Genomic DNA, 12149 nt, shown 5'->3' on the forward strand with positions numbered 1-12149 from the left:
TGCATTTTTTCATTTAATTTGATGGCCCCTGTGAAAATAACTCTGCTTGATTAAGTGATTGGAAAGTTTCTCTCCGTGTATATGTGTGTGTGTCTGTGTGTGTCTCTGCTTGCCTGCCTGCCTGTCTGTCTGTCTGTCTGTCTATCTGTCTCCCCCATTGATATGCTATAACTCAATGTAGGCAGTTGTTTTTATGGTTGGAACTAAATCCTGATACTGCTCATCAGAACTAAATCTTTGCAATTTTTTTTTCTCGTTGCAGGGTCGTCATGTTAAAACAGGCCAGCTTGCAGCCATTAAGGTCATGGATGTTACAGGGGTAATGTATCTTTATCTTCTCATCTCAATTCTTATGGATTGGTAGCAAAGACATTAGCCATGAAAGATCTTTCCCTACTTGGGCTTCTTTGGGTATGTAACTGCTGGCCAAGGAGACTGTACATAAATCACTCTCATTAAATCCAGGACCTCTACACTGCCTTGGGCAGTTAGAATGAATTATGTGCGCTCATAATTTGCATACACATAAGCATGGGTATTTGCATATGAATAAAGAACAAGAATTTCAAGGTATTAGAAGAATAATACTCAGATTACACAGGAAGGATGAGTCTGAATAGGCTCCCCAAAGGTCTGCCTAATGCTGGGGTCCACGGAGTTTAGATAGGTCCAAAATGCTAAGTGTTTTCCAAAACAAAATATTTGTGACCAAATCACATAACCACAAACTATTATTATTATTATTACAGAACCATAATGAACCCTGTTTCTGCCTGGGTGATCAAAAGCAATCTAAAGAATAGACTTTATGTAAAATGCAATCTAATGCTTTCAATTCTTTTTGCTAGATCTATTTAAAATACTTTAATGCCTTTTCAAGAGTACAAAGCAAAAATCAGACTTGAAAGGATTCGCTGGACATCAAAAGCGTGCTAATAATTTCCTATTGTCCTGGGAATTTTTTTAACTAAGATGTCTGTCTGCTCTACATGAAAGGTAAAAGATAAGAGTCTTCATTTAGTCCCAAAATGGAGGCCTCGGTATAAACATAGGATAAAGAAGGAAACAAAATGTGGGGGGGGGGGGGGGGCGTGGCTTCAAGTGGTAGAGCACCTACCTGCCTACCAAGGGGAAAGTCCTGATTTCAAACCCATGCACTGCAAAAATTTTTTTAAACTTCAATTTAAAAAATTAAGGGCTGGGAATGTGGCTTAGTGGTAGAGTGCTTGCCTAGCATGCATGAAGCCCTGGGTTCAATTCCTCAGTACCACATAAGCAGAAAAAGCTGGAAGTAGTGCTATGGTTCAAGTGGTAGAGTACTAGCGTTGAGCAAAAGAAGCTCAGGGACAGTGCCCCCCCTGCCAAAAAAAATTAAAACCCACAACTAAGAAAAACCATACAAGCTGGGCACCAGTGGCTCACGCCTGTAATCCTAGCTACTCAGGAGACTGAGTTCTGAGGATCACAGTTCAAAGCCAACCTGGGCAAGGAAAGTCCCTGAGACTCTTATCTCCAGTAAACCACCAGAAAACCGAAGTGGAGCTGTGGCTCAAGTGATGAACCCTAGCCTTGAGCCGAAGAGCTCAAGCACAGCACCCAGGCCCAGAATTCAAACCCCATGACCAACAAAAAAAAAAAAAAAAAGAGAGAGAGAAAAAGAAAAACATGCAATATAAATATATATTACATGGTAGTTTCCTACCATGATAACGTGTCACTGATTTTCACTGGTACCACACATTGAACCCACTTACTCTTCATTTATTATTGATATGAATTCCTTGTCAAAGTATATTCAAGTGGCTGAGTATGGTAGCTCATGCCTGTAATCCCTGCTACTCCAGAAACAGAAATTGGGAAGATCACAGTTTGAGGTCAATCCAGGCAAAAAGTTAACAAAATCCTTTCTCAATAAATAAGCCAGGAATGATGGTGTATGTCTTACAACCTCAGCTACTATGTGCATAAGTAGAAGAATCACAATCTGAGGCCAGCGCTGGCCAAAAATGTAAGACCTTATCAAAAAAATGAATAAATCTAAAAGCTTAAGGGTATAGCTCCAGTGGTAGAATGCCTGCCTAATAAGTAAAAGGCCCTAAGCACAAACCCTAGGATCACACACAGAAAAACTATACTCAAGAAGTTAAATATAACCAGTAAAGGTAAAAGTTTAAATTAATAAAAGTAAAAATTCTGTCTCTATGTGTTTATCACCACTTGGATGAAGTTCTAGGGTTTATTTTTACTTTAAGACAGTATTTTAGAGATTACATTATGTCAGATATTGTAAAACAGATCAATTATTTAATCTCAAGGCAGTTCAGTAACACAGCAGGCCATGTGGACTATGAAACTGCATGTGGTTTATGTTAATTAGGTTAACTTCTGCTGCTTAAAACAGAGGATTAAGCATGATAGAAGTATCTTGTTCTCTCATGTTAAAAGGAATCTTAAAGATGATGGTGTGAGGAAATGTGGCAATTTGGTAAAGGATAATTGTATCATTTTGTTCAGTAATTTTAATAGCCTCTCTACTTGAGCTCACTTCATGACTCAAAGTGGTTGTTGGATTTCTGTTTATCACATTCTACATAACAACCCTTCTCCCATAAAAGGAATGTGAGTGAGCAGAAAGACACAGAAGAAACATTCCCAGAGAGATCTGTTTTGTGTTCATCATTATTTCTGCTTTCATTTGGGCCTATCTAGCTGCAAGGGAGTCTGGGCAATGCCCCCCTTTTTATTCTGACAAGTTTTCCAGTTAAAAATACAGGTTCTACAAGTTAGATATGAAATAAGAATGGTGAATTAGCAGGGTCTGACACAAAAACATGATACTGTTAACATCTATACGGAGACCTGTGATAGACATGTGACTCTTTTATAAGGCCCCAAGCTCAGAACAAGTAGAATTTCCTTTTCTATTCTGCTGAGGTCACACTGCTGTGTTTTTCTTGGATTGAATCAGATTTCTACATAATGAGATGCACTTGGCAATTTTACAACTAATGGTTGTGGATGCAGTCCAAGACATTCATACTGTACATTAAATTCTGCTGTGTGATTCTCCAGAACTCAGGTTAAGTTGCATTGACATCATTTATCTTAGGTCATAAAGTTGTTTGTTGACACACAAAGCTGGACTTGTAAAGACTAAATAGCACTCTCCTAGTTTCTGGGTTCTGCTGAAGTGTTAGGAGTGCTTTAGGAAACCATTCTTTTGATTGTCTGACATCAAAAAGAGTTAGAGTTATTTTCCCAGAGTGTGTATTTTCAGGGTAGGGAATGTCAGTTTAACCTTTCTAAATCGGGTTTCATCGGGCAACTAAGACATATGAAAAAGGATTTAAGTGTTATTTTCTCCATTTTCTAAGGCTGCTACACAGGTAAAGCCATTGTACATGTAAATGTCAACCCATTAGGACAATGGAGAGGATGCATTGTAGTATTGGAGAATCCCTGTCCAGATGGGCTGGATAAGTACCTGTGATTTAGTCATGCTCTTCCCTGTGACCCTTCACAAAGGTGAACATGGGTGCATATCCAGAAATCTTTTCTTATTTCCATGGTGACTGATCAGCTGACCATTGTATCTTGTCTTACACATCACAGTCAATGTAAGATTTCCTTGTGAATTCATGCGTCGCCTCTAACAGTCTCTTCCACTCTGCCACATTGCCTTTTGTATACTATGGAATGTTTCAGATGCTTCTCACCAATTATTATAATTGTGCTCATTATAGCTGCTCTGTTAAAAACTGACATGAATTCTCAAAAGTCATCTTTGTTGATTGTTTGCGCTGACCTATGATGAAGTTTCCACAGCTTATGATAATGAAATTGATGAGACCACAAGCTTGAGATTATGATTTTTAAATTACTAGTTTTATTCTCTATCACTTCCTTTTTATGGAAAACAGCCACAGAGAAAACCAGATACAATGGCTGTATCTTTCCAGTTTTAGAGCTGAGACATTCTTCCAAATTTCCTAACTTTGGCATCAGAACTACTGCTCATGCTCAGACTCGAAGTTCTTTTAGGTCCCCAAGTCATCCTGGAAGGTATCCCATTTTATTGCTTAGTAGGGTTCCATCCTTACCAGACTGTGTTCTCTAGATTTTGTCTACAGTTGCCAAGTATTTCTCACAGTGAACTATACAGCCTCGATAGACTGTCAGGGCTTATGGGAGGCTCATAAAATAAGATTATCAGGGCTGCAGCAGGGTTTCAGAGCATAGCCTCCAAATCTCCTATTTCTCCAAGAAGTCCCACATATACCAAAGTTAGAGGCCCACTTTTCTTGAGCTTTGTAGTTACTCTATTCTGGCTATGGGGTAAGAAGAAACTATGATTCTTGGATAACCTAGGTGATCCCCATTATAATTTATAAACATTCCTGAGGGAGAAAAAAATGACACCCTGACGTGCATATGGGACTTACTAAAACCATCCCCTTCACGATGATGGACTGAGATTATTCAGGGTAATTTTGGTTGTAAGTCTCTCGTTGTACTTACACTCAAACTGAATGAAGCTGGAAGGGGAATGCACTGGCTTGTTTTTATTAAACAAATGAACACTCATAAAATTAAGTAGGATCTAGGAAGTCCTTTGGTATGATGAGAATTTTTTCCTTGTCCATCTCTGGGCTCAGCTTTTTGTCCCACCAATAGATCCAATCTCATGTTCTAATGACTTCATTGTTGTGAGACCCAGCAGAGGACCAGTGAGTGTGAGCCTCAGTTAATCTACTTCAGTCATGACCCATTCCTGAACCTGCCTGTGATTCTCTCCAGGCAAGTTTGAGTTGGATGCTTGGCTCTGGATTTCACCATAGAGACTGAGAGTTGGGGACAGTTGATTCCTCAAAAGAAAACCCAAGAACTATAGAAAAATAGGAAGGATGCTGCATGGGCAAAAACAGGAGAATTCTATTAATATATCATATAATTAGAGAAAATGTGTTCAAAACTGATTTGGTCCTTCAGTACCATTCTAGTTATAATTTTTATATTCAAAGCCAAAAATAACCACAGTGGTAACTATCATTAATGGAGGGAAATACTATATATATGCCATAACTTCTCCAAATATTTTGTATGCAATAATTTCATTGATCTCAACAATCTACAAAACAGGTTCCATTACTTCTCCCATCTGAGAAATAGGAAAGCCAAACATATTAAACATGTTGCCATTAAATGATAGAATATTTCAGCCTGAGAAGAATCCATCCTTTAAATTTCTCCTTTTAACCTTATTGCTACAGGTCTCCACCAAATATAGAATGTTTTGTGTTTACTTAGGTGTGATTTTGTTTTCACTGATAAATTCAACAATCATCTACTGAACACCAACTTTTATGGCAGGCACTGAACATTCTAAGTTAACATAAACCTGATCCTTTGAGGAGGAGTTCATAAGAATATAATCCTGCCCTAATATTTCTAAGCAAAGCTTGTGCCCTTTGTGATAAGGTTATAAAAGTCATAAGTAGGGTAACTTACCAGGTTTGATGGGGGCAGACATCACTGATTGAACCCAGAGGACAAGGAGTGGGGGAAAGACATGACTGGCCAAGAAGACAAGATGGACGGAGACACAAAGGCTGGGGTATTGTGTTCTAAAAAGTGCATCATTTAGTTTTGATGTTGAAAAGTCCCAAGAAGGGATTGATAGAAGATTAAGGTGAACAAATCAGGGGCCAGGTCATGAAGATATTGTATACTATGACAGGAGTTTACAAGGTTTGCAAATATGTTTGCCTTTCCAATATGCCATATTGATGAAGACCTACCTTGTAAAAAAAAGATACAGGGAGTTGTGCTTTCCCTTTTAAAAACTGATCAGGAGCCCTCAAGTCCTCACTATGTTCCCCAAACACTGCTAAAGCTAGTGCAGCAGCCAAAGGTCAAAGAGATAGCATAATGTGTTCTGCCTGTGAGAAGAATCCTTTGGAATCCCTGCTTCATGGAGATCTTGCTTCTGTCTGCTACATCCTGGAGGGTGAAGCCTACAATTTGTCTCCATCTCTTTGGGGATGGGAGTGGCTTTCTCCCAGGAGCCTCTGGCAGAGGTCTTTGCCCATGTTTAAGAGCTCAGTAAATATTCCTGAAACTGGTTCCTCTCTCCCAAAGGGACACCATTCCATGCACTGATCTGTGGTATAACCCATAATAACATTATTAATAACAATAAAGGTCCCTGACCAAAATTAAAATGGCTCACACTGATGATTTATGTGCCAGGCACTACTGTTCTTAATACCTGATATCTATTCACTTATTTAATCTTTCCAACAACTCCCATTAAGGAAATCATATTACTCTACGCATTTTACAAATGAGCAATTAAAAGCATGAAAAGTCTTAAATCGCCCAGGCCCAACAGATACTGTATGAAAGAGAATTCAGATCCTCACTTCCCATCACCATCTTGAAGATGGAAAGGTATCGCCCGAGTATGGCCTTCGCATTCAGGTAGAAGTGGGTTCGTATCCCACTCCTGTCCTTACTGATTGGGCCCTTCAACACATTTCTTAGCATTTCTGAGCCTCCTATTTTTCTTACCTGTATGAATTCCATTCATGCATTCATAGAAATTTGATCACCCATCTAACAGATAAGCAAAGTGAGGCCAAAGTGAAATATAATATCTAGTATTTACATCCTTAAGGCATAGCAACTGTCACTGATGGAAACAGTGGTCTTGGAGAGTGCATAGAAATCCTGTAGTCATCTATGGATGCTGACCTGCCCGATAAGCCAAATGCCACACTGGTGTTAGTTAATTGTGAACAGGTATGAAGAGTTTTCAGTGGGCTGCCTTCATCTCCTTGGTGCCAGGGTTCTGAGTCTTACCCTGAATACATCAACTCTTAAAGAAGGACCAGAGCGGGAGAACAGAATCCATGAATGACAGCAAGGTTCCACTGTAGAAGCTGAAGGCTGAAATGACAAGGTTCATGCCTGCCTGCCTTCATTCTATTTGAGAATGAAAGTGCTATAGTGCTATAGGGGCATTAGGACAGATGAAGGCACAGTCTTCTACATCAGCCGATGTGGCAGACATTTAATAGATAAACAGTGACTTTAATGGGAGGTCCAATTTGCTGTCAAGAGTATAACATATTAAGAGAGAATGTAGGAGAAAACCAACTGAGCTGGGTGGCGGGGAGCTGTTCTCTAATAATGTAGCAGCTACATGCCACCTGCAGCTCCCAGAAGTGCTAGCCCATCCCTCAGATGGGTTCAGCAAAGCCTGGGGTGGGGGTTCCTTTGTGAGGCTTGTCTGCTACATGACTACCATGTGTTTAGCAGTGATGAGAACTAGGCAAAAGACAAATGAATATCTTCATAATGTCCTCCTCCATTTTGGGGGGTGTTTGCAATCCCTCGGCTTTGTGTGCTGTACTGGGAAGCTTCTAGAGTTCTATAAATGAACAAGTTGAGCTGCCACACTACACATACCTCAGCGTGTGTCCTTATCTGTGTTCAAATGATGCCTCTTATACGTGTCTGGGTCTCTGTACGCATTCTGCCATGATACACTTCTGGCCTAGACGTAGGGCTTGTATGCCAGAGACATAAGCAGTGTTTAGGTACTAGACCTTCATGCTAATAAAGATAAGTGTCCATTTTTATTTTTTTCAAAGTCCTATCTCTTAATTTTTTATAACTTTGTCATCTGTATATACTTAGACAAAGGGATTACAGTTCAACATGTCAGTTTACCAGCTCAATGCATCTTAATCCCTCCAACCCCACCCATCATCCCCTCAACAATCTTTTCTGTTTTAAACCCTTTTATGCAACTAGGCATTGTTGGCCCACACTGGCAATCCCAAGTGCCCAGGAAGGCTGTGAGGATCATGGTTCAGAACAAGCCCAGGCAGACAAATCCAAGAGCTTCTTATCTCTAACCAGCAAAAAGTCAGAAGTGGAGGCATGACTCAAATGGTAGAGCACCAACTTTGAGCAAAAAAGCTAAGCAACAGCTTAAGGCCCTAAGTCCAAGTCCCAGTACTTGAGGGCGGAGGGAGGGAGGGTGGGAGGGAAAACAGGAAAGAAAGAAGGAAGGAAGGAAGGAAGGAAGGAAGGAAGGAAGGAAGGAAGGAAGGAAGGAAGGAAGGAAGGAAGGAAGGAAGGAAGGGAGGGAGGGAGGAGGGAGGAAGGGAGGAAGGAAGGAAGGCTGGTTTACATTATAATAAATGTAATACATTGATGCCTTTTATTTGGGCACTGCCAAACATTTGATCCAAATTATAGTTCTCTTGGCCCCCTAGTGAGATTTAGAAGCAAGCAGATGAGGAAATTGACAGGCAGAAGCTGAGATGCTTGGTATCATTCAAGTCCAGGTCTGCAATGCAGTTCCTTGGTGCTGGCGCGGCTATGTTCTTTGACAGACCATCCCTGGTGTACCAACCCTGTCCACCTCACATTCCTGCCCATCTCGTGACTTAAATGGCCTCTGTCTTGTGACTTTTCTGAACTCTGTCTTGTTAAGCTCTGTGGCTTTTCTGTGGCTTCACTTCTTCCTCAGTGCGCTCTGCTTCCTTCTTAATGTCTTGAAGCTCACCTTCTGTTTTTCCTTTCAGAAAAGGCCTTTCTCATTTAAAGCCTACAGATTTTAATGAGCTCTCCAGCGAGGAATAGGAACCGTGCATTGGCCATCTTGGTAGCCCCTGCAGAGCTGGTGAGAGTAAAAGCTGGTAGACTCTACACAAGACACATGTCAGCACAGAGGCCAGAAAAAAAAATGAAAAGAATACAAAGGCAGATGAAGATGAAATCCTAGCTGCAGACCACAGAAAATGTGGTAGTTACTTTTTAAAAGAAAAAAAAAAGATTCCTTCTGATTCCTGTAGCTATTATCTGAATTGTAGTCCAGGATACTGGCAAATATAAGCTACCTCATTTCTCGGGGATCTTAGCCAAATGACAATATCACTAAGAAGACTCAAAACTTGTTTACTTTGGGGTCACTTGAATTTGGATCATTTATGTAGTCTATCCTGGGGCTTGAACTCAGGGCCTGGGCATTATCCTTGAGCTTTTGTGCTCAAGGCTAGTGTTCTATCGCTTATTAGTCACAGTTCTACTGCCAGCTTTCTGGGTGGTTAATTGAAAATAAGACTTTCCTGTCTAGACTGTCTTTGAACTGCGACTGTCAGATCCCAGTCTCCTGTGTAGCTAGAATTATAGGCATGAGTCACCAGCACCTGGCTCATTTTACATTTCTTTAATTCATGGCTTTCTCAGGACTTAGGCTTCTTCAGTGCAGAATGAGATAGATGGACATCAGACTTTGGTCCTCTGCTCCTGTAAGGACCTTGCTTCATTGTAAGAGCAGTCTGGCCTAATGATAAAGAAAATCTCTGCAAATGATCCATTCTTTGTAGTTTTACTATTTGAGGGGTTCCACTATTCGATGACCTCTCTGTTCCCTATCTACAAATGAGGATAATGCAGCTTTGTGACCCGCCCCCCAGCATAGGAACCAGGTTATATCCCCTCCAGCCACAGGGCCTTGGCAAACAGTTTTTTTTTTTTTTTTTTTTAATCAGGACCATGATCCCTTCCTTAAACACACATAGTATGCTCTCTCTTTCTCTCACTCTTTCAATGGAGTATTTTAGGTAGCCTTTAGAACTCAGGACAAACTGGGTGCCTAGGGGCTAATTTGATCAGCTTTAACACATACCTCTCATGGTAGTAATTTTCCATGTGATTGTACCATTCTTGGGCATATGCCTTTGTCTCTCACCAGACTGTAGCAAGTTTCATTGTGGTAGAGCTGGAATCTACCATGCCCATAGTTGCATTATTTAACATTGTACCTGGGATATATACCGGCCCTTAATAAATATTTGTAAAATCAACCAATTTAGCTTAAGGTTAGTATATGCAAGAAGTCTGCTGCTGCCTGCCACTCCCATGGGAAAGTCCTGAGTTCTAGCTATGTTCAATGAAGAAGTGCAGAATTAGACAACTCATTGAATCACTCGGGGCTTGTTAGGGATCTAAAAATGAGGCTCACGGGCTGGGAAGGTGGCTCAGTGGTAGAGTGCCTGCCTAGAATGCATGAGGCCCTGGGTTTGATTCCTCAGCACCACATAAACAGAAAAAGCCAGAAGTGGTGCTGTGGCTCAAGTGGTAGAGCGCTAGCCTTGAACTGAAGAGCTCAGGGACAGTGCCCAGGACCAGAGTTCAAGCATCAGGACTACTTACATGTGCACATGTGCATGCGTGCACACGCGCGTGCGCGCGTGCGCACACACACACACGCATAAATGTGGCTCACAAATACATAAGCACTCTGACAATGATTTTATGTAATTCACACCTTAATTCTCATTTAATGTTTAATGTATTTTAACATTTAATAAACTGACTTGAATAGACTTCAAACTGCATGTGATATACCAACTTTGAACTTGAAAATAGCCGACTTTGTAATTTGTATACCACATGAATTCTTCATGTATAGCTTCATATATGCTTCAATATGAAGATCCTGCTGAAATTTCCAGCCAAAGGGTTGAAAAGAACTTTTACTATGTAAACTTCGCTTTTCTTCTGTCCTTTGAAACTGATACAAAATCAAAAATCTATGACAATGAAAATAATAGAGTATTTAAAATTTCTAATTTTATACTCAACAAATAGCCTCTTGGTTGTTATTAATTGACTATAAATATTGTTTGACTATATATTATTCACTTAAACTAGCAAAAAATAAATGATTTTAAACTAGAATTTGCCTGATGCACATTGGTATTTGAAATAAAATTTCTATTATAAATGGAAATTGGAAGCCAGGCACTGGTGGCTCATGCATGTAATCCTGACTACTCAGGAGGCTCAGATCTGAGGATAAAGAATCAAAGCTAGTCTGGGCAGGAAAGTCCATGAGACTCTTTTATAAACTACCAGAAAACCGGAAGGGGTTCTGTGGCTCAAGTGGTAGAGTGCTAGCCTTGAGCTGAAGAACTAGGAACAGTGCCCAGGCCCAGAGTTCAAGTCCCACAACCGACAAAGAGAAATAGAAATTGCGTTACTACAGCTATTACAGATTATGTGTATGTGCATGCACGCGTACACCAGTACTGGGCCTGGACACTATCCCTTAGTTTTTTCACTCAAGACTGTTGCTGTATCACTACAGCTCTACAGCTCTACTTCCTTTTTACTTTTCTTTTCTTTCTTTCTTTTCTTTTTTTTTTCTTTTCTTTTCTTTTTTGCTAGTTAATTGAAGATAACAGTCTTGTGCATTTTGCTGCCTAGGCTGGCTTCAAACCTCAGTCCTTACATCTCAGCCTCCTAAGCAGTTAGGATCACAGATGTGAGCCACCAGTGCCTGGCCAGAAATAAATTTAAAACCATATTCTAAGAGAAAGTGATGATCACTTAAGACATCTGTGGTGCTTTAAGTGTAGGAATTATCTCCAACTTCCTTTCACATACCATCAGTGCTGGAAGGGAAGATGCTACCTAAGTGGACACAAACATCTGCCACGGACCAGCACAGGTGAGAAAGATGAAGTGAGGAGGCTCTGGCCAATGCCCCTAAGTCTGCACATCTGTAGGCTAGCCACCTAAGCACCTATGCAACTCTTTCCCTCCAGACTTCCTTCTGCCCAGTACTTCGATTGTCATAGGAGTCACATGGTTTTGTTCTTATACCATAGATTGAATGTTAAATGAGGAACAAACTGTAGGTTACAGAAAATAATATTGAACACCTCATTCCTTCTATTTTTAAATCCTAGCATACGTTAGGCATGTAAAATATATGGCACTACATAGTAAATATACAATTTAAAAATCTTTATCCCTGAAAGTCAGTCATAAACAAATAGTATTGTACGTTTACAAGCTCTTTTAATTAGAGGATCAGAGTCAGGATTTTCTTTACCCCTGGCTTAAGATGTTCCTAAACTCTTTTGATAAACACTTTGGTTTTAGTCCCATAGGTAATTGCCTTTCTGTCTGGGAGTTTTCTGAATAGAATTAAGAATAGTACACTTGCAAGGCAGACAAATCTGGGATCAAAACTGAGCTCTAATGTTGAAGATGAGTAAACTCGAACCTGAGGGAGTTCTTTGACCTTCTGAGACTCCTTCATTTGTATAATTACATCATCAAAA

The 12149-nt window shown here is 40.2% G+C and overlaps 1 protein-coding gene across 7 annotated transcripts in view; it reads left to right on the forward strand.

Moving 5' to 3' along the window:
- The window catches only part of Tnik (TRAF2 and NCK interacting kinase), a 407835-nt gene that overhangs the window by 240293 nt on the left and 155393 nt on the right, over window positions 1-12149 (forward strand). For all 7 annotated transcript variants that reach the window (XM_069991889.1, XM_069991891.1, XM_069991890.1 and 4 more), the window contains exon 3: window positions 263-319. In XM_069991889.1, the coding sequence (XP_069847990.1) occupies window positions 263-319 (57 nt within the window). The remainder of the gene's footprint in view (window positions 1-262; window positions 320-12149) is intronic.

This window comes from Dipodomys merriami, unplaced genomic scaffold (assembly GCF_024711535.1).
Source record: "Dipodomys merriami isolate MVZ:Mamm:240054 unplaced genomic scaffold, mDipMer1.0.p SCAF_40, whole genome shotgun sequence".
NCBI classification, from domain to species: Eukaryota; Metazoa; Chordata; class Mammalia; order Rodentia; family Heteromyidae; genus Dipodomys; species Dipodomys merriami.